Genomic DNA, 23453 nt, shown 5'->3' on the forward strand with positions numbered 1-23453 from the left:
ACATAATGAGAAGACATGATTAATGAGAAAAGACAATAATGCTGGGAAAAAAAGAAGGGAGTAGAAAAAGAGGGCCAAACAAGAGATGGATTGATTCCATCAAGGAAGCCACAGACCTGAACTTAGAAAATCTGAACAGGGTGGTTCATGACAGGTGCTATTGGAGGTCACTGGTTCATACTCGTAGTCGACTTGGAGGCACATAACAACAATACACACCATAAAAGGGAAATGGAATGGGGAAGGAAGAGGAAAACACTGGAGCAGCTGCTCCTTCCCTGGCTGATGAAGGGAGCAGGGCTGCCTTTCCAACTTACCATTTTTATTACATTGCTAACCTTAAAAAAAAAAAAGTACAACTTGCTAATAAAGAAAAAGAAGAACACATAGCGAAGGCTCGCTTCCCTAACGTTTTATTTCCTGCTCTCGCCGGCCCAGCAAAACGCCGGCGTTCCTATTACCGGAAGTTGTGTTTGCCAAAGCCCTCGCATCGCTCTCATCTCTATAGAAAAAAAAAAAGAAAGAAAGATGAAGGCGGCGGGAGGAAGGCATATATGCGTATTGGGTGGGCGCTTCCGCGCCTGCGCAGACGCCCACACCGCCTCGATGGTGGTTGGCGGAGGGGCCGGGAAGCGGTGCATGCTGGGAAGGCGGCGGCGAGCCTCCCTCCCTCAGTACGGAGGCGCTTCTCTGCCGCTTCCCGTTCGGCTGGGCGCGCGGGGCGTTTGAAGGAGCCGCCGCGGCCCCCCTCCTGAGGATGCCGAATTTCTGCGCAGCCCCGAACTGCACCCGCAAGAGCACGCAGAGCGACTTGGCCTTTTTCCGCTTCCCGCGCGACCCCGCCCGGTCAGTGAGGGGTGTGTGGAGCATGTCAGTGTGTGTGGCGGGGATATTTGGGGAAGGGGTGTGTGCGCATGCCTGGTACACAGAGGAGGAGGGCGGCGAGCCTGAGGGAAATTTCCCGCGTGAGGAGGAAGAGGAGGAGGATGCACACGTTACGCGGCGGCACAGACTCGGGTTTCGTCGTGAGACTCGCGAGCTGGGATGGTGGCCGTGGGGACATCCCCGCTCCGGGTAGGCAAGCGCGCGCGTTTACGTGTCGGTCAATCGCCTCGTCCTCAAGGGCGGGCTCACAAATGCGTGTGCGTGACCGTATACGTGATAATAGGTTCTCACGTGGCGATATTATTATTAGCGTTATCATTTATTACCTGCCGTTCAGCGGATAAGAGAAAAATCATTTGATATGTGGTGTTGGAGTAGAGCTTTGCACATACCATGGACTACGAAAAAGACAAATAATTGGGTGTTAGAACAAATTAAACCAGAATTATAACTGGAAGCTAAAGTGATGAAACTGCGGTTATCATACTTTGGACACATCATGAGAAGACAGGATTCACTAGAAAAGACCATAATGCTGGGAAAAACAGAAGGGAGTAGGTAAAGAGGAAGGCCAAACGAGATGGATTGATTCCATAAAGGAAGCCACAGACCTGAACTTACAAGATCTTTACAGGGTGGTTCATAACAGATGCTCTTGGAGGTCGCTGATTCATAGGGTCGCCATAAGTCGTAATTGACTTGAAGGCACATAACAACAACAACCCACCCTTCATCCAAAGGTCCCAGGGCAGGTTACACAGAGAGAGAGAGGGAGAGAGAAAACAATTTTAAAGCACATAATTAAAAACAGTTAAAAACCACCTAAACAACACGGAAAATAGGGTGGGTTCTAAAACTATGCATTTGAGTTGTCGAAGGCCAGGGTGAAGATGTTGTTCTTGATATGTCACCAGAAGGTCTCCTAGTGCCTTAGCAGTATATTTGAGACATAAATGTAAATGTGTTGTGCCATGAAAGCAAGACAAACGAAACCCCCGTAACAGCTGCCGGAAGCATGTACTGCATTTTGTTAATGCAGGATGGGGAGCCTGTGGCCCGTGACCTCTGGTCATGCAGACTGTGTCATCAGACTGGTCATCAGACATGATGGGAGCTGGAATTCGACGTCTGCAGGGCCACAGGTTCCTTGTTCCTCCTTTAAAGGCAGGCTTGCATGGGGATGCGCTGCTGTACACTTCAAGGCAGGTTTATGCGTTTTGTATGCTGGAGGGGTGGATCATGCAAGCATGCATTCAGGGCTAGATTACTGTTCTCTGCTGTTCTCTTAGGGCCATGTTCTGCACATGATTGTGCTACTGTGTGGATAAGAATAGGCTCACACTTGTGTGTATACATCACTTGATTACTGTACACTTAGACAACTTTACATGTGACCTGAGGGATAGGTTCATGTACGCTTGTGTGTGTGTCTCCTACAGTGGAGGCAGAACATACCCATGAGGATTAGTGGCCATTGACAGCCCTGTCCTCCATGAATCTGTCTACTCTTTTAAAGCTATCCAAATTGGTGGTCATGGCTATTCTTGTGAGAGAGAATTGCATATGGTCTGTGTGAAGAAGTGCTTTCTTTTGTCTGCTCTGAATGTTCCAACATTCAGCTTCGTTAGATACCCTTGAGTATTACATGGGGGGAGGGGAAATTCTCCCTATCCCCTTTCTCCACACCATGCATAATCTTAAAAATAACATTTTTCAGGTGAGGTGGGCACAACTGTGCACATGTTCTGTGTATGTGTGTGTACATGCAGGTTGCATGGTAATTATGATGGGAAGGGCAGGTACGCAGCCTTGTAGACAAAGTCCATAAAAGCTCTTACTAGCCCTCTTGGCCACACATCTGTACATCTAGTTGCTGCTGGACGGTGGGGTAGAGTGGGGGGTTGGGGCAACCATGACAGTCTAAAGGCAAAGGGAACCAAGTCTCTACCAATCTCAGAAACATCTACCGCCTAGTTTCTTGGAGGTAGCTTTTACTCCAGACCACCAGGTGAATGGCGATTTATAAGTCAGTCTCTTAAACTTCTTTTTACATGACTAGTGTTGGCTAACTGCAGGTGTATTGCCATAGAAACATCTATGTAGTGATGCTTCCAGGAGAAGGGGGTAATCCTTCCCTCCCCACTCACCTGGCTGGAGGCCACGACATACTAAGGGAAGGCGAACAGTAGGCCAAGGACTACTCTAGTCTAGTCTACTCTGGAACTGGGAAGACTTGGAGGCTTGACTTTGTTCTCTGCACTGAAACCAAATGGACCCCTCCCCCTGCCCCAAGAAACCTAATGGAGAAGTAAGATCTGTTGGCGTGTTAACGCTGTGATCCCTTTCATCGGATGCTCAGCCTGTGTGCCTGCAAATAAACCTTACCTCACAAAGACACCACTGTCTCTAGTGACCATCATTCCAAGGAGACCAAACCTGAGGGATGTGCTTTGGGGAAGGGTGGTAGCTCAGTGGCGGAGGACCTGCTTTGCACGTAGAAGTTCCCAGGTCCAATCTCTGCCATCCCCAGGTAGGGCTGGGGGAGACCCCTGCCTGAAACGCGGGGGTGCCATTGCCAGTCAGTGCAGTCCATACTGAGCTAGACGGACCAGTGGCCTGACTCGGTATAAGGCAACTTCCTGTGTTCCTAAGATGGCACCCCTGAAGCCTCCCGCTGCTCAGAGATTGGGATGTGGATGACAGTGTGTTGGAGCAAAACATGTAAGCTGGGGGGGGGGAAGCAAAATAACATATCACATAGCAAAGAAAGATGCCCACCTCTTTGAAAATAAAGTGTCTTTAAATCAAGAATCATTCATTCATTGGCAATCACTTGTGGCCAAGTAAGATTGTCTTCCAGGGTAAGGTTTTTAACAGTGGGTCCGTAAATGACTGTGGAGGCCAATTCTGGATCCACACAGCCTCCCACAGTGAGGACATAGGTTTCCAGATGGAAGATGGTCGCAATGGGGATTTGGTTGACGTGCCTTCCGCTTAGCTTGTTTGTCCCGTTCGCCCTGTACTCGTGCTTCTTCAAAGTCTATAGCACCTTTCATAATGGCCGACCTCCATTTGGGACGTTCATGGGCCAAGACTTCCCAGTTCTCGATGCTCATGTTACATTTTTTTAGATTCACTTTAAGAACATCTTTAAACCTCTTTTGCTGTCCACCGATATTCCGTTTTCCATCCTTAAGTTGGGAGTAAAGTAGCTGCTTTGGAAGACAGTGATCAGGCATTTGAACAACATGGCCGATCCAGCAAAGTTGATGTTGAAGGATCATTGTTTCAACACCCAGAGTATGGTTGTGCTTCATCGCCAACTGTATCAATGTAAAAAGAATAAATGTTGACAGTTTTCTGACAAATTGTTTCTAATTTGTACAGTTTTGACGAGCTCAAATATAATTTGCTGATCTGTATGTTTCATCTATGCCCCAAACCCTATAAAACAAGATAGTGGGGGTTCTATTTCCCCCCACAATATATGGCAGTTTAGATTTTAACTGCTGCAAATATTAGGTTGTTTTTAACACAAAGCAATAACTGATTTGTGCTGTCTTCCCTGGCACAAATATTTTGAAACCATTTAAACATATTTTTCTGGAAATACTTCACACTCATAAATTACAGGTTGAATGATTGGTTATAAAAGTTTGTTTTGGTACCTTAAATGGCCACCTTATTGCTTCTTTCCTCTTTAAAAAAAATCAGAGACGTACAGAATAGCAGGTGTGGGTTAGTAGAAATATTGTCAGGTTTATATGTCTTTGTTTTGCACAGATTTAGTTTCTGTTGAGCATTTCGGAGACATGGGCAACCATCCAATACATTCATGCTGATTTTGCTCCTTAAAAGATGTTGTGCATGTTTCTTAAATGGGTTTGTTTAAAAATATCAAAATCTGTCAATACGGAAGTGGCATAATTAGTGTGGTTTCATTATATGCAAGTAGAATTTGAAAAAGTTAGTTAACATTAATACAGCTGGATCTTCTTCAGATCTATTTTTCCCTCCCTTCCACCTCCAGAAGTATATTTATCATTCTTGTTATTGGATCTACCATTTAGAATTTATAAATTTGCCTTTAGAGAGCCATTTGGCAACAGGAAAATAATTGAAAATGTCATGTCAGCATCATAGTTAGCTGTGGTATCTTCCTGTCATTAAGTCACTGTTCATCAGCAGGTGCAAGATGGAAAGAAATTCTTGAGACACATTCCTTTTCCAATACTTTTCTCACAGGAGGCAGAAACGTTATTTGAGGCAATGAATAATCAGAATGTTTGTTCATTCGTTCATACTTATATCCCACCTTTCCTTCCAATAGGAGCTTTTTACCCCAATGGCATAAGGTTTTAAGCAAGAGTCAGTTTGTGCTTAATTCCTCCTTCGTGAAAGGTCATTGAAAAGAATTGAATATGAACAATGAAGCTAATTTCAGAAGATACCATTTTTATTCTGACAGTCTTAATGCAGAGTGTTTTAAATGAAGAGTGTTTTAAATTTGCAAGCAGTGTCGCCCAAATGTCTAATAGCAGAGACATAACTTACTGCATTAAGGTGGGAATGAATCTCCAATTTTAACACTTCCCAAAAGATTTACTTTTACTTAGTTACCCTTCTAACTAAGCTCACAAAAGTTACTTACTTGCTTAGAAATTCACTAGCCTATTGCGGTCTAGCAGGGGTGGGGACAAGAGCTCCTCCCCTCTGTCATCAGCCCACTGCACTTCTGTGCTGGGCCTCGAGGAAGGATGGAGTGCTCTGTCTTACTTTCATGGAATTCCTTATCACCTGTGACTACCAGGCGAATACTAAAGTACAAGGCTTTCTTGATTGCATGAGAGTAAGCATTACCTACCTGACCTATGAAAAGTTCACTCCTTGTGTTTCTACATCAGTCACTGACCAAGCCTTGCCTTCTGATTCATGCAGAGGTGCAGTAGGTAGCCTTATCTGAGCCCAGGTAATTCTGCTGCTTGTATGCATTGAATAATTCCAATGCAGAGATGTGGCAGTATTAACAATTTCCTGCAGAGGCTGGTTGACCTTAATTTGTCTTCCCAGAGCAGTTAATCATGCATGGATACAACAGGCAGTCTCCTCTGTGGGGAGATATGTTGAGCTTACAGGGTCTTTTTAATTATTAAATCTGTTGGGTGGTGGGCGGCAACTTGCTTGGCAACTACTGTTTTGGGAAATGCCCAGGCAACTAAATATCTATATCTTTTGCAGATGCCAGCGGTGGGTTGAGAACTGCCGAAGGGCTGATTTGGAAGATAAGACGCCCGACCAATTGAATAAGCATTACAGATTATGTGCAAAACACTTTGAAACCTCGATGATATGTAGAAGTGTAAGTGAAAAGAAATAGCAGTAATAATCTCTGCTTACTATATAACATGCAACTGGATTGTTATTTTTTCCACCTTATGTATGCCAGAAGCAGAAGATGAATTTCTGAATGGGAATGTCTTATCAAACATAATGCTTTTTGTGACTTGATTTATTGCCTGTTGCTAATTGAGTGGCTCTTCCTGTGGAATTTGCAGCAAACTGGAATGCGTGGCTTGCATTCTGCCCTCTCCTGTGCGTGCCTAACCTGTGTGTTTTCTGAACTTCTAAACCTCGCTGGGTTACTTAAATATGAACAAATGCAGGGGCGAATTGGTGTTTGGGGAATTGCCACAGCGTGTTCTAGAGAAAAGCAATGGCTGAGCTTCCCCTTTGGAAATACTGGATTTCATTGAAGAGGCTCGCCTGGAACTCTATTGGGGAGAATTCCCATCTCTGAAATTAAAACTGTGTTTTATATGTTTTTAAAACAATATTTTAAATAGCTGAGTGGATTAACTGGTGCAAGGATTATAAAACCACCTGGCTTTGCTTTTGCTACATTTGTGTGGAGTTTTTATTTTAAAACATTGGATGCCCCCGCCTGTTGAGAAAGCATAGCATATGATTTAATATAATTTCCTGCAAGCAGCAAGCTTCTCCTCCCCCAAATAGTTACATTTTAAAATCCTTTGTTGAAAGTTTCTTTGGGGTGGGGGTATTCAAAGTGTAAGTATGTCAAACTTTTGCTAGACACCATCATCGCTCGGCTTAGAGTTTGATGACCAAAAGCCTTAACTATTCATAACTCTGCTTGACGGAAGCGAGTGGCTAACAAGGGTCTATTCCCTCTTCCAAACTTTCACCTGAGGTGCAATTTGGAAGAGGTAGAAAGCAGCAGGAGACTCTCCCACTGTTTTCTTGGCCTTTCCCCCCGCCCAGCACAACTGAGGAAAAACCTCTGCTTCTTCTTCCTGCTCCCTCCCCAGCCCAGTGTGTATGCCGCAGGACTTGGGGGATGACCAGGAGCTGGAGGGAGCCATATATAGAGGCTGGCTGGCAAAGCCACGTTTTGTAGACCAGCCTTGTATGTCATGAGAATTGCCAGACGTGGCAGCTTTTTTCTCATGCGTACCTTGAAGTTTGTGGATTCCACGCCCAGTGCGGGAGTTGGATGATTTCCTCTGCCATGAGAGCCATACACTGCCGTCTTGTGCCCACTGTGGTTAAGGGACAGGGAACAGGTTGCAGGATCTTGGGCCCTTAACCTCTTGCACAAATTCCTTTTGGACTCCCCCTGCTGGCTTCAACTATGGAGAAGGACCGTAGCTCAGTTTTGCATGCAGAAGGTCTCAGGTTCGGTCCTCACTATCACTAGGTATTTATTTATTTATTTTTATTATAGGTAGGGCTAGGAGAGATTCCCTGCCTGAAACTCTGGAGAGCTGCTGCGCCAGTCAGTGTGGACAATACTGAGCTGGATGGACCAAGAGTCTGACTCAATATAAAGGCAGTTTCCTATGTCTGGCACAAACCTGAAACGTAGTGAGCCCTAAGTAACGTCTGCGTTTATTAAGCCAGGTTTGAAGCCTTGGAAGCTGTAGCCAACCCATGTGTTTGCAGGGGAATAGTTTTCAAATTTCATTTATATTCCAGCTTTTCCCCCTAGGAGCTCACAGTGGTGTACATGGCTCTCCCCCTCCCCATTTAATCACACAACAACCCTGTGAGGTAGGTTAAGTTAAGCGAATGGCTGGCCCAAGGTCACACTCAGTGAGTTTCATGGCTGAGTGGGGATTTGAACTCTGGCCAATGTGGTGCAGTGGATAAGGTGTTGGCCTATGACCTGGGAGACAAGGGTTCGAATCCCCACACAGCCATGAAGCTCACTGGGGGACAATGGGGCAGTCACTGCCTCTCAGCCTCAGAGGGAGGCAATGGTGAACCCCCTCTGAATACCGCTTATCATGAAAACCCCGTTCATAGGGTCGCCATAAGTTGGAATCGACTTGAAGGCAGTCGATTTCCATTTTTTCTCCCATGTCCTAGTCTAATCCTGTAACCACTACACTATGCTGGCTCTGCATCACTCTGCATGCTTGTGTATGCAGTTTTCTCATATTAACCGCCTACTTATTTTTGCATGTATATACCATCCAATTAGCTATATGGTGGCTTTACAGTTTAAACCAGAACTATCACTAGAAGTTAAAATGATGAAACTGAGGTTATCATACTTGGGACACGTCATGAGAAGGCCTGATTCACTAGCAAAGACAATAATACTGGGAAAAACAGAAGGGGGTAGAAAAAGAGGGAGGCCAAACAAGAGATGGATTGATCCCATAAACGAAGCCACAGACCTGAACTTACAAGATCTGAACAGGGTGGCTTATAACAGATCCTGTTGGAGGTCACTGATTCATAGGGTCACCGTAAGTCATAATCAACTTGAAGGCAGATGACAACAACAACTAATTATAAAAGCAGCCCTAGCAGAAAATGTGCAAAAAGGACAGGAAAAAACCCAGCATAATCTATATCCATGTTACATGCTAGCTGCTGCACAGATGCGTCTTTCCAATATGAATCTTGTAACGCAAAACAGCCCTGCCTGCCCTTAAATGGATTTTGGGGAATGAGAAGATCCCTCCTGAATCCCACTTGCTCAGGTGGGTGAGTGGGCAAGCAGCATCTGCTTCCTTTGTGCCTTGCTTGAAGGCTCCTTAAAGTCATCCCTTTGCGGTAGTTGGACACTGGTTGCTGGAAGATGCACCATTGGTCCGGCTCAGCAGGGCAACAGACCTGAATTTAGGTAAATGCTTGTTTGTGATGCATTGGCTTTCATTGAAGTAAACGTGAATCTCCGCTATCAAGAAACACCTGTTAGTACAGTTCTTGCAGTGGTTTAAATGCTAAGTGTTAGTAATTGTCACTGAGAGTCACAATTTTAGACAATTCAGTCTTTGGTGCCTAATTTGGGCAGTTCTGTGTATCACGGTGGAAAACCGAAGTGTTGCCATTAGAAGGGCATTCCCCAGCTGTAGCTGATTCGTGAATGAGTTTATCCATATGACAAATGTTCCAAATGTGCTTGTCTCAGTCATGTTTTTCACATGTAGGAGCAAAAGAATAAACAAAGTCAAGGTACTAAAGAAACATGCGTTTTTATAACATAGATATGAATAGATTTTCAGACTTTACAAACGCGTCTTTGGACTATGGCCGGTATAATATACCAGCGGTTCCCAAACTTTCTTCCGGTGGACCGCTTGAAAACTGCTGACTGTCGCGGCCCACCACTTCATCATTTTTCTACTTGTTGTAGCAAAGGTAAGGAATGGAATTCATTGGCTGGCACCGGTTCAAAAGCATTCCATCGACTTCACAGGCTGGCATCGATTTGAGATTATTCTTTATCCGCTAGCCACTGCTTTTACCGATTCTTGGGGGGGGTGTTCTCGGATGGAATAATCAAATATTAATATTGATATTGTTAAAAGGAAATAAAATTGATATTTTTAAAGGAAATATCAATAAATTATCATTCTTAAAATTGATATTTTCCAAAAATAGTTGGAGAAATTACCTACATTAAAATCTGATCCTCAGTGATTGAGAATAAGCAAGTTAATGGAAAATTCAGTACCAAATCCGACTTGGGCGAAATTCTAGCACATCCCTAAGCAAATGTAATGTGCTGTGCTAGGTGCAGTATGATCTTTAATTATATTTTTATTGCTTCTTTTATTTTTTTATGTTGTACTTTATTTTATTAGAGTTTGAGTTCCATAGAATTCAATTTGTAATTTGTTGTTGTTGTGTGCCTTCAAGTCAACTACGACTTATGGTGACCCTATAAGTCGTAGTCGACTTGAAGGCACATAACAACAAATTACAATTTGAATTCTATGGAACTCAAATTCTAATACAATGTAAGAAATAAAAGAAGCGATAAACACACAAATAAAAATCAATATGAATACTTAATGCAGACATGCCATAGAACACCTGAATGAAGTTCACAGACCACTGGTGGTCCATTGACCACAGTCTGGGACTCCTTTGAATATACAATAATAACCAAACAATCTTATGTGGCTTCACAGCACTGAAATACAGACACTGTGTATAATGTCAGAGGCCCACTGTGAATTGTTTGCAAGGCACTTTGACAGTAAAGTTGCCTCTGTAGCAATCTTTGTAGTCCCCAGTGAGGTGTCTAATGCAATGTCTGCTGCAACTTCTTGGGATCAATTTCAGTTGATCCGGCCTGATGACGTTAACAAGGTGCTTGAGACAATGCGCCAGCAATGTGTCCTCTCGACCCTTGCCTTTCTTGGCTTATTAAAGCTTGCTGAGGGGGTTGGACCGAGTGGATCCAGGGTGTGGTCAATGCATCATTGTGGGAGGGAGTGGTTCCAGCCGCCCTGAAAAACCCCACCCTGGATCCCTTGGTTTGCGACAACTACCCACTGGTCTCAAATACCCGCTTAGGGAAGGTGATTGAGAGGGTTGTGGCGCAGCAATTGCAAGTACTCTTGGATGAAACAGATTATCTTGACCAATGCCAACCTGGGTTCAGGCCTTGGTTGCCCTTATGGATGACCTTTATTGGGAGAAGGACAGGAGGAGTGTGACCATGTTATTCTTACTTGATCTGTTGGTGACTTTTGATACCATTGACCATGGTATCCTTCTGGGCTGACTTGGTGAGATGGGTATTGGAGACACTGTTTTACAGTGGTTGCAATCTGATCTCCAGGTTCGTTTTCAGAGAATGGCATTGTGTGATTGTGTTTTGGTCTTCAGGCAGTTGTGCTGTGGGGTGCTGAAGGGTACCATCTTGTCCCCCATGTTGTATAACATCAGTACGAAGCCCTTCAGAGCGGTTGTCAGGAGATTTGGGGCGAGGTTTCAGCAGTATGCTGATACCCAGCTCTATTTCTCTGTAACATCTGAATCGGGAGAAGCCATGCAAGCCCTGGACCGCTGCCTGGACTCAATGATGGGCTGGATGAAGGCCAATAAACTGAGTCTGAATACTAGCAAGACGGAGACGCTATGGGTTGGTGGTTCCCAAGTTCGAATATTTGGTCAGTTGCCTGCTTTGGATGGGCCGTACTCGCTCTGAAAGAGCTGGTCCATCGTCTGGGGCTGCTCCTCAATTCATTTTTGTCAGTAGAGGCCCAGGTGACTTCGGTGGGAGTGCCTTTTACCAGCTTTGGCTGGTAAGACAACTGTGACCATTTCTGGACCGAGATAGGCTGACCACTGTTGTCCATACACTGGTAACTTCCAGGCTGGATTACTGTAATGTGCTCTATGTGAGGCTACCCTTGAGGTTGGTCCGGAAGCTGCAGCTGGTGCAAAATGTGGCAGTGAGGCTGCTTCCTGGGGCAGGATATTGCCAACATGTCACTCCGCTGATGAAAGAGTTGCACTGATTACCTATAGTTTTTGTGTACAAAGCCTTATACAGCTTGGGACCAGGATATCTGAAAGACCGTCTTATCCGTTATATACCCAGTCGATCACTGTGCTCTGCAGGTGAGGGCTGTGATGTTCCTATATATTAGTGTATATATGGTAAGTGCTGGTTGTTTAGAGTATACATGGTAAGTAGTGAAAGAGGAGGGGGAGTGAATGGGCAATAGAATGCTTGATGATTGGCTGAATGTTTAAAATGGCTGACAGTATAAATGAAAGGATGACAGGTAAATCTGGGTGAATGTGAGGTGGTGAATTGTGGAATCTGGGGGGAGAAGAGAAAGAGTGGATTGCTTGGTGGGGTTTAGAGAGTTGTTTGCCAGGAGAGAGTGAAGAAGGAGGGGGGTGGAGTTCAGATTAGTATTGAGTAAAACCATATGCTTATGTGCCTTAAGAAGAAATCTTGTTAATCTTGTTAGCTTTGTTATCTGTAATAAATACTTAATTTGGTTTACCAAAGGCCTGATCCTTGGCTGGGGTTTCACAGACCAGAAGGGAGGGTAAGGTAATGACCAAGGCTGAAGGGGAACTGTAACAAATGGTGGCAGCAGTGAAGAGAATAACAATACCAGTATTCAGAGTCTCTGGGAATACTAGTATTGGGACGTTACTGGTGGTTGCCTAGCAGGGGGATCTGTTGAGATCTGTGCTAGAGCGGGGAGAGAAATCATAAGAGAGAGCGGTCCGGACTGGTGGAGTCCCTGGTGGTGCCTAGAGACAGGCAGTAACCACGAGCAGGTAGGAACCTGACAGGGAGAGCCAGGGAAGGACGCATCACAAGGGCCTCCTGCAGATACCATCTTATCAGGAGATAATGTTCTGCACAAGATAGGAAATGGACCTTTAGTGTGATGGCACCTACCCTGTGGAACTCCCTATGCTTAAATATTAGACAAGCACCATGCCATCTCTGTTATCTTTTCAGCACCTATTGAAGACCTTCCTCTTTCAACAAGCCTTTTAAATAGAGATCTTATCCAAGTGTGCATCTGTGTTGGAATTGCTTTTCGATATGTTTTTAAACCTTATCTTTTTTTTTAAAAAAAAGATGGGTTTAAAGCTTTTATGAAAAAGATGTTTTTAAAGATGTTTTGTTTTAATATATTTTAAAGTCTGTTATGATGTTTTAAAGTGCTTTTAGTGCTTTTGTTTGGGCTTCTGCTGGGAAGAAGGGTGGGATATAAATCGAATAATAAAATAAAATGAATAAATAAACAAATCATCTTTAAAACATCTTTAAAAAGCAACTTTAAAAACAAACAGCAATTTTTAAAAAACGGCACTGTCTCGGCAGCAGATTGCCCTGTGCCAAGCCTAGTTCACGTTGAATATCTTTCCGTTCTTGAAATGTTCTGGATCTGATCAGGTAGGGAAGAGGGCTTTTGGGGCAGGGGGAACACAACTGCTCTGTTAAGGCAACGCACCCACAGTTGCCACGGATGCCAGCTAAACGTTGCTGCTCTTAATTGCATTTATAAGAACTGTTATTTAAGAACCTGTTTGAGTTTGCTTTTCCCTCCTTCCTCCCATTCCTTTTTCCTTATGCATCATGTCTTTTTAGCATGTAAGCCTGAGGGCAGGGGTCATCTGAGTACTGATTTTTGTAACCTGCTCTTTCTAGCTAAAGGGTGGGGTATATATGCCGTATTTTCATATTCTTCCATGGCTCTGCACTTTTGAGAGTTGTTCGCAGTTCAGCACAACCATAATTTGGTTTGAACTGTTTGTGTTTGGCAAAGATGGATATGAGTTAAGTAAATCCAAAAGCTAAGATATATAAAAAAGAAAATTAACTATGTGTGCTCTTAGTGGATTGCTGTTTGAGGGATTCCCTCCTGCATCTAAATGCAGGATGTTCGTGTAAGAAATCCCTCTGCACCTTTCCTTGGGGCTTCATTTTCCCCACTTAAAGAAACTTGCTATAAAATGATAAGAAATGAAGACTTTTCTTTTCTTTTTGCAGAGCCCTTACAGGACTGTTTTACGAGACAACGCCGTTCCAACAATTTTTGACCTCACGAGCCATTTGAACAATCCACATAGCAGACACAGGAAAAGAATTAAAGAGCTGGTAGGTCTGTCTTGGACTGAGATACTACAGTTAAGACATGGTCATGTGGTTGCTCAGGGTTAAAACAATGAAGAAATAAAATAGAAATTACAACATAACAAAATATTCACAATAGCAATATAATCTCATTTATTGTACTACTGAGAAGGTAGAAAATCATCTCGAACTTTAGAAGCTGCCAAGGTGAATCCCACCACTGCTGATAGAGTCACCCTGTTGCAATTTTCTGAAATTGAGACCAGTTTGGTTTCTCCTCAAGTGCTGGATCTAAATATATTGTACAAATGGCAAACAAAATAGGACAGCAGACTAAATAACCCCCCACAAAACCAGTGCCACAAGGGCAAAGTCTAAATTCATGTGATATTTTCCTTAAACGACCTTCTAAAACCGCACTTAGTGTCTGTTATAATTAGTGATGTAATTACGATACACAATTGTGAAAGTTAAAGAGGAAAGCACAAAAGCAGGACTACAGCTGAACATCAAGAAGACTAAAGTAATGACAACAGAAGAGTTACGTAACTTTAAAGTTGACAACAAGGACATTGAACTTGTCAAGGATTATCAATACCTTGGCACAGTCATTAACCAAAATGGAGACAATAGTCAAGAAATCAGAAGAAGGCTAGGACTGGACAGGGCAGCTATGAGAGAACTAGAAAAGGTCCTCAAGTGCAAAGATGTATCACTGAACATCAAAGTCAGGATCATTCAGACCATGGTAGTCCCGATCTCTGTGTATGGATGTGAAAGTTGGACAGTGAAAAAAGCGGATAAGAAAAAAATCAACTCATTTGAAATGTGGTGTTGGAGGAGAGCTTTGCGCATACCATGGACTGAGAAAAAGACAAATAATTGGGTGTTAGAACAAATTAAACCAGACCTATCAGTAGAAGCTAAAATGATGAAACAGGATATCATACTTTGGACACATAATGAGAAGACATGATTCACTAGAGAAGACAATCATGCTGGGAAAAACAGAAGGGGGTAGAAAAAGAGGAAGACCAAACTGGAGATGGATTGATTCCATAAAGGAAGCCACAGACCTGAACTTACAAGATCTGAACAGGGTGGTTCCTGAAAGATGCTCTTGGAGGTCTCTGATTCATAGGGTCGCCATAAGTTGAAATCGACTTGAAGGCACGTAACAACAGCAATTATGATACCCAAAAGGATATAGTTCAGTGCAATAGCAATGCAAACCATCCCTCATATGACATCCCAGATTCTCTTCTCAATTTGCAGCTTGAATCTGTGTTTTGCCACATCCCCAGATATGAATCTCTTGTTCATTTTAATATCCTCAATCTTAGGTGACATTGCCTGTTGATGGGTCGCTTCTAAAAGAGCAGTTGAATATTTCTATCTTGGAATTTATTATTATTATTTATATCCTGTCCTTCCTCTCAAAGGCGCCTAGGGTGGCAAGCAACAAGCGATAAAACAATAAAAACCATCTTAAAAACAGTCCCAATACAGATGCAGACTGGGATAAAGGTCTCTGCTTAAAAGGCTTGTTGAAAGAGGAAGGTCTTCAGCAGGCACCGAAAAGACAACAGAGATAGTCACTGTCTACTACTTAAGGGGAGGGAATTCCAGAGTGTCGGTGTCACAACGATAAATTTATAAGAAGGTCACAGTGTTTCCTCCACTGCTACCCTGTGTGGGTTGTTGTAGGAGATCCTAGGCAGGGATCCCCAAATCTTGGCTGCTAGTCACTATTGTAGCTGATGCTGACCTCACCTTTCCTGAATCCGAGGACATGTTTGTCGAGTGCTTGAGAGGCATGGCTGGTTTCTTAGTTTGGGGAAGGGTGAAGCAGTGCAAGTCTCTGTTGCACTGTCCACCATATGTCTCTCACTGTCCACCATAATATGAGGCAAGACCCTCTCTCGGCTTCCTCTAGTCCTGTGTGGACTTGAAGGGTGGGCAGGGTAGATCCTTGGCCTTGTACAGTGAAATATCCAATCACTCCTGAATCGTGGGCCATTTTCCGGCAACTTGGGGGGGGGGATATTTGCACTGGGTTTCCAGGGCAAACGGTGAAGGGCAGTTAAAGCAGGTGACCATATCAGTAGCCTCCAGTCGCCTATGCCATAAAACGGGTGGGAAACCCTGGGCCACGCTCTAGGTGTGGGTGAGGTCAGAGGCAAAGAGCACAAAGTAATGAACGCAAATGTTACCTTTGTATAGTAAGCAGTTTCTACACACATTCATCCACAGCCCTCTTTGTCCTCCGTCTAGGCAACCGAGGGACATTGTCAGAGCTCCAGGATACATCTCAGCAAAACACTTGAGGAGGGTATGAAGGAGGGTTGATGGAGGGTGTAGTCTGGGGAGAGGAGGGGTAATTGAAAAGGGGGAGTGGCCTGATAGAGAGGCCTGGAGGGCCTGAGCTCCTTTAAAAAGATGGCAAGGTTTCAACGTGGTCAGAGAGGAAGTTGGTAAACTAATATGAAATAAACACCCTCTCTTTCTATAGGCTTCACATCCTCTTCCTAAGTCATGCAGCCAAAGAATGTTTTATTGCTTTGAAGTTTATTCCTTTTTGACTGAATACACATTTGGATTCGAAAGATTTGTGTTTATAAAATAAGTAAATTTCCATTTATGTGACTTGGTTTTTAAGGAGACCTTATCAGATGACTTATGAAATGTATTTTTCTCTCTCCAGAGCGAAGAAGAAATAAGAACATTAAAGCAGCAAAAGAGTAAGTGTTCTGTCGAAGTATTGATCACCTCTAGAGACTATTAGGAATATGCCCTGTTTTTGTCCTGCTTCATCCTAAAGCTGCTTCCTCCTTGGATAGAATGCAGATACAATACAATATGGGTGAATGGTATTAAATGGGTTGCGAGACATACACAAACAACACAATCCAGCCAAGTCCTGTTTGTGTAAATGGAAGAGTTTAGTGTGTGTTTTTAAAGCCTCTCTCTTTGAAAGAAATGGGACTTTGGTTGAGTCGTACCCAGTGTGCTATCTGTGAAGAGGCGCAAAGCTTTCACACGCAGCATTCTTAGCAGGGCACCTAAGGATATTCCTTTGATGGCCATATACTTGCAAACACATACAGCCTTAGCCAACTTGGTGCCCTGCAGATGCTTGGGACTACAGCTTCCATCAGTCCCAGCTCTTCTTCCAGTTTTGTTTCTTTTTAAAAAAGGAAGAAGATAAAAATGCAAACCCAGGCAATGGTTACAAAGCCCAGAAGGTCATGGAGTTGGATCTAAGCACAATGCAAGGGCTGCTGCCTGCCCTCCTTTTGGTGGTTTCTGTGATGGCCATTGGTAGCCAGAGGGTGGGGCAGCTCTCAGCTGACGCTTTTTCCAGGAGGGGTACTTTAAAGAGGATGTCTTGGGGCTTTGTGCAGCTTTGTATTCATAATTTTTTTTTTTATTTAACAAACTGCAGGGGCGTCACTACCGGGGTGCGGAGGGTGCGGACCGCACCCGGGTGACACCCTGAGGGGGGTGACACCCAGAGCCGCGCCACACCGTTGCCCAGCAAAGGAGCCGAGAAGCGCTCCGGGTTGGCGCAGCCAGCTCCTCCTTGGAGGCGGGCTGGCGAGACGGAAAGCAGGCGCCCGCTCACTGGCGGTGAAGCTGGGACGGGCCTTCCAGGGCCAACCTGGAGTGCGTGTGCGCGTGCAAGGACGCGCGCCAGAGGTCCGCACCCCCCCCCCCCCCGCACTCCCGCTAGTGACGCCGCTGACAAAATGTATAGCTTGCTAGAACAAAAGACCCCTAAGCGGTTTACAATAGTCTAAAATATGCATTGAAAATACAAATAAAAAGCAAACATTAAAAAGCCACATTAAAAAATTAAAATATAAGATAAAACCAGTAATTTTAAAACATGTATGCATGCTAGAACAAAAAAAGTTTTTAACAGGTGCCATAAACACTACACTAAAGACACCTGCCTAATATCAATATTAATTGAGAAGTATTCATGCGACTGTTAATATTGTTACACCTGATTTGTCCAGGGTAGGGAGCATGGTGCCTTTCAGATGTTGTGGCCCCAACCCCGCCTGGCCAATTGTCAGAAATGAAGGGAGTTGTAGTCTACACAATCGAGAGGGCGCCATGTCAGCTACCCCTGTTCTAAGTGTTTTGGAACTTTAATAATATAAGGATGGTGTTGCTGGTGTTTCCGTGTTAAATATACTTTTTCAATATCTTTTCTCGTAGTTGACGCTTTTGAGCAAGAAAAGATGAATCAAGAATCTGTTGACGACGACATTCAGAACCCAGCCTCTGAGGAAGGAGGAGATGAGCCCGTTGAAGATGAGGTCCCCTTAACGCAAGAGGAGAGGGAAAATAAAGATTACCTTAAATCTTTGTTTGAAATCTTAATCTTGATGGGGAAGCAAAACGTTCCTTTGGATGGCCACAGTGCCGATGAACTCCCGGAAGGCATCTTTACTCCAGACAACTTCCAAGCTCTCTTGGAATTCAGGATAAATTCTGGAGATGAGGTTCTAAGGAAGCGGTTTGAGACAACAGCTGTGAATCTGGCTTATTGCTCTAAAGCCCAGCAGAAGCAAATGCTGGAGATCTGTGAAGGCTGTGTGCGGGAAGAGACTCTCAGGGAAGTGAGAGACTCTCATTTCTTCTCCATCATCACGGATGAAATGGTGGATCTCGCTGGAGAGGAACACTTGCCGGTCCTGGTGAGATTTGTAGACGATTCTCACAACCTGAGGGAAGAATTCATAGGGTTCCTACCGTACGAGGCAGATCCTGAAATTCTGGCTGTTAAATTCCACACAACGATTACCGAAAAATGGGGCCTAAACATGGAGTATTGTCGAGGCCAAGCCTATATTGTCTCCAGTGGATTTGCTTCAAAAATGAAGACTGTGGCCACAAGGATCTTGGAAAAATACCCACAAGCTGTATATACGCTGTCCTCCTCTTGTGCCTTGAACATATGGCTAGCCAAATCTATTCCAGTATTGGGCATTTCCATCGTGCTTGGGACAATAGAGGAAGTTTGCTTGTTCTTTCAGCAGTCGCCCCAGTTATTAGCCGATTTGGACAATGTCATCTCCATTCTCTTTCAGAACAGCGAGGAAAGGGGGAATGAGCTGAAGGAGATTGTCCGCTGCCATTGGACAGGCCGGCACGATACTTTTGAGATTGTCGTTGATCTCATGCAGGCGTTTGTGCTGTGCTTGGACGCCATAAATGACGCTTCTGTCAGGTGGAACAGCTCAGTTGCTGGCCGAGCACATATACTTTCCACTGCCTTGGCAGATTTTGACTTTGTAGTCACAGTTGTGATTATCAAAAACATTCTCTCCTTCACACGGGCCTTTGGCAAGAACCTCCAAGGTCAAACGTCGGATGTCTTCTTTGCAGCTAGCAGCTTGACGGCAGTATTGCATTCGCTGAATGAGGTGATGGAGAACATTGAGGTTTATCATGAATTCTGGTTTGAGGAAGCCACAAACCTGGCCACAAAGCTAGACCTGCCAATTAAGCTCCCTGGGAAATTTTGCCGGGCCCAGCAAGGGAGCATGGACTCGGAAATAACCCCAGAAAACTACTACAAAGAAGCACTTAGCATTCCAGCCGTGGAGCACATAATTCAGGAGCTGAAAGATATCTTCTCAGAGCAGCACCTGCGGGCGCTCAAGTGTTTGTCTTTAGTTCCCTCGGTCATGGGGCAGCTCAAATTTAATACGTCTGAGGAGCATCACGCTGACATGCACAAAAATGACCTCCCCAATCCGGATACGCTGTCTGCGGAACTCCATTGCTGGAGAATCAAGTGGAAACACAGGGGGAAGGATATAGAGCTCCCCACCACTATTTACGAAGCCCTTCATTTGCCAGACATCAAGTTTTTCCCTAATGTCTACGCGCTGCTTAAGGTTCTGTGCATCCTCCCAGTGATGAAGGTGGAGAACAAGAAATTTGAAGTTGGCCGAAGACGCTTGAAGGCCTACCTAAAGAACACGTTGACAGAGCAGAGGTCAAGTAACCTCGCGTTGCTTAACATAAACTTTGATATTAAACATGACTTGGATTTAATGGTCGACACCTATATCAAACTGTATCCAGAGAAACCAGAATTTCAGGAGGAATTCCTTCCCCCTAACAATTCAGAGTCAACGGAAGAGACTTAACTGAATGAGGAACAGGGTGGAATGGTCTCTTGTCTGTTTTGGATAATTGGTTTCGCCTTTAAAACGACAAAAACAAATGGCAAATACTCATAACTGGAAGAGGAGTAGCTGGCCACTGCAAACATCTTTCTGTTTTCAGGGTGTCTCTCTTTGACAAGACACGAGCAATTGTCCCAGCTTGGATTTGGTTGGTTCTTAAACTTTTTTCCTGATTTACCATTCTGTAAAGTTCCTTTTACAAAAAGTACACAATGTCTGAAGTTGCCATGACTTGTGCGTCAGCTCTCTCCTGCCACCAATATGATACTGTTTAATTTTGTCACTTGAGGAAAACCCAGTTCATGGTGGCCATGTATCCTCTCTGGCATTGCCATGTTTCTGCCCAAATAACTGAAAGGGCCAATTTTAAAAAAATGAATGAAATGTATTGATTGCTCTTTCAGCTTCCAGATGACCTTTCCCCCCTCCCTCAACAGGAAAAGCTGGTATGGATTTAAGTAAACTAGTGGGATGATTTAAGTTTGGCCTCATTCATGCCCTAGGCCTGGGGTAGCCAAGGTGGTGTCCTCCAGATGTTGCTGGACTTTGATTCCCATCATCCTTGATGAGCACCACGTTGGCTGCCTCTGCCTTAAACTCTGCTGTTAAAGTCTTGAATCTTTTATGTGCCTGAAATTAAGTTCCCATGAGATTTGTGGGACTTCCCCCAAGCCTCTGCACTGAGGATTTTAGACAAAGGGGTGACCCAGTAAGCGCACAGCCCATCTCATTTCAGTGATCCTTGTGTGGCTCTACCAGAGGACAGCGTCTGTCTTGAGTACAGAGAAGTATGTTAATAATTTCAGCTGGTTGCCCTTGTTCACCTTCTGTTGCATTGCCTGTGCAAGTGGCCCTCTTAAACCTTTGCTCTGCTTTTTGTGGCTGGAAGAGAGCTCATTTCATAAATTAAGCTATATTGTAAAAGAAAAGACAAAACTATATTCTATGAGGATCTAAAACTGTGTGTCAGCCAGGCTTGTATCTAAGTTTTTACTTGCTTCCCTCTTGCCTCCAGGATACGAATTGTAAGCCTAGCCAGGCAGGAGAGCAAAGAAGAGGGTTTGTGTTGTTTTTGCTTTTTTAAAAAAAAATATGTAGAAGTTGTATGAAGATTTTTTTCTGTTGATTTTTTTGGCAAAAAAAAAAAAAGGAAACGTTTTTGTATAGTTTATTTCCATCCAGAATAAAATGTGACTTTGCTATTTTAGTACTATCAATGTGCTGTGGCTGTAGAGCAGCTCCTGTGTGTGTAAGTGATTTGTCTGTATAACCAGTTCTATGGAACCCTTAAAAAGAGATCCTGCAACTGAAGCAATGGTTTTTCAAACGTTCAATTATCCTGGAACTCTTTTCAACATTGGTTCGCCTGCTGATGGACCCCTGTGTGTCTGCCACAGCAGTCTTGCCCAGAAGGAGATTTGAGAGTGCCCATTTGATTCTTGGGGAGGTAACGAGCAAGGCCTATTAACAACATAAGAAAAGGCCTCCTGAATCAGGCCAGCGGCCCATCTAGTCCAGCATCCTATTCTCACAACGGCCAACCTGATGCTCCAATGGGAAGCCCACAAACAGGACTCAGATCACTTATGATACCCCAGCAACTGGTATTCAGAGGCATACTGCTTCTGACATTAGAGATAGAACAAAGCCGTCATGGCTGGTAGCCACTGCTTGGGTTCTTTCTCCATTTGAACAAGGTGCAACCGAGAACATGCTGAACAATCTCTTTGGGAAGCCGATTTCAACAGAAGATGGCAGCAATGGGAAAGCTTGTCTGTGGTCTCTGACCGTCTCATTGGTAAAGCTGATGGAAGTTGTAGTGCGGCAACATCTGGAGGGCCAAAGGTCCACCACTGCTGAACTACAGCTCCCTGACCTCAACTAAACCGCAGTCTCCAACCCATTGACGTACTAAACCTTAAACAAAACTATGCAGGTAAGAAGCCAGCAGGGGTGTGGGGGCTTTCCAGGGTTTTGCACCGCCTGCAGCATGTACGACTGTCTGCCTGTTGGACAGAAGTTGTGGGTGTGCTCTCGGTGCAATGAGCTCCTGGCTGTCCGGGAACGACTTCATTTCCTTGAGGCCAAGGTGGTGGACCTGGAAAAGCTGAGAGAGACAGAGAGGTGTGTGGAGGAGGCCTTCAGGGACGTTATAGCTGTGTCCCACTCCAACGATGATAGCTCTCCCGCTATCATGGACAACGATGGTCTCGGGGAAGGAGAGCATCCAGCTGATGAAGAGGGAAACGATCCCTTAGAAGGGACCCATTCCTTGGGGGATGAGCAGCTATCCTCTCGTGCCGAGGATATATCTCCAGGGGCTGGAGGGATCCTTGTAGTGGGTGATTCGATCATTAGGAACATAGACAGTGGGGTGTGTGATGGGCGTGTAGACCGCAAGGTGTTTTGCCTGCCTGGTGCGAAGGTTGCGGATATCGCCCGTCGTTTAGATAGTTTGGTAGACAGTGCTGGGAAGGAGTCAGTGGTCGTGGTGCACGTTGGCACCAACGACATGGGGAAATGCAGCCGTGAGGTCCTGGAAGCAAAATTTAGGTTGCTAGGTAGGATGCTGAAAGCCAGGACCTCCAAGGTGGCTTTCTCTGAAATGCTACCGGTTCCACACGCAGGACCAGCCAGACAGGCCCAGCTTCGCAGTCTCAATGCGTGGATGAGACGATGGTGTCGGGTGGAAGGGTTTGGATTTGTTAGGCACTGGGGAACATTTTGGGACAAGCCGGGCCTGTACAAAAGGGACGGGCTCCACTTGAACCAGAATGGAACCAGACTGCTGGCACTTAAAATTAAAAAGGTGGCAGAGCAGCTTTTAAACTGACTGAGGGGGGAAACCTGACAGGAGCTGAGAAAGGTCCGGTTCGGAATAAACCTCCCCCCTGGGATAAAAACCAAAGAAATGATGAAATTTTAAAAGGGGTAGGCCTAGAAGTAGGCATTGTGAGAGCAGGGGCACAGGATATAAATTCAGAAGAGCAAAATTACCACAGGCCTAACCACAAGTGCCAAAGACACTTGAAGAGAGACACTGCTTACAAGTGCCTGTACGCTAATGCTAGGAGCCTGCGAACCAAGATGGGAGAACTGGAGTGCTTGGTCTTAGAGGACAGCATTGATATAGTGAGCATAACGGAGACCTGGTGGAATGGAGAAAACCAGTGGGATACGGTTATTCCTGGATATAAACTATATCGGAAGGACAGGGAAGGATGTATTGGTGGTGGAGTCGCTCTAGACGTGAAAGAAGGCATTGAATCCAGCAAGCTCGAAACCCCCAAAGAGGCAGACTCCTCCACAGAATCGTTGTGGGTGGTGATACCGTGCCCCAGGAGGGACTTAATACTGGGAACGATCTATCGTCCCCCTGATCAAAATGCTCAGGGAGACCTTGAGATGAGATATGAAATTGAGGAAGCATCCAAACTAGGAAATGTGGTAGTAATGGGTGACTTCAACTACCCGGACATAGACTG

The 23453-nt window shown here is 44.6% G+C and overlaps 1 protein-coding gene across 2 annotated transcripts; it reads left to right on the forward strand.

The window, feature by feature from the left end:
• Positions 1-576: 576 nt before the first annotated feature.
• On the forward strand, positions 577-21218 carry THAP12 (THAP domain containing 12). 2 transcript variants are annotated; one of them, XM_061629046.1, is made up of 5 exons: positions 577-846; positions 6124-6244; positions 13676-13783; positions 16464-16500; positions 17987-21211. In XM_061629046.1, the coding sequence occupies exons 1-5, from the start codon at positions 758-760 to the stop codon at positions 19927-19929; spliced, it is 2298 nt and encodes a 765-aa protein (XP_061485030.1). In that variant the 5' UTR covers positions 577-757; the 3' UTR covers positions 19930-21211. The 2 variants fall into 2 exon arrangements, with proteins under 2 accessions (XP_061485030.1, XP_061485029.1); XM_061629045.1 differs by lacking the exon at positions 577-846 and adding an exon at positions 853-1074 and having other exon boundaries at positions 17987-21218.
• The last annotated feature ends 2235 nt before the right edge of the window (positions 21219-23453 follow it).

The sequence above is a fragment of the Rhineura floridana genome, chromosome 5, assembly GCF_030035675.1.
Source record: "Rhineura floridana isolate rRhiFlo1 chromosome 5, rRhiFlo1.hap2, whole genome shotgun sequence".
NCBI classification, from domain to species: domain Eukaryota; kingdom Metazoa; phylum Chordata; class Lepidosauria; order Squamata; family Rhineuridae; genus Rhineura; species Rhineura floridana.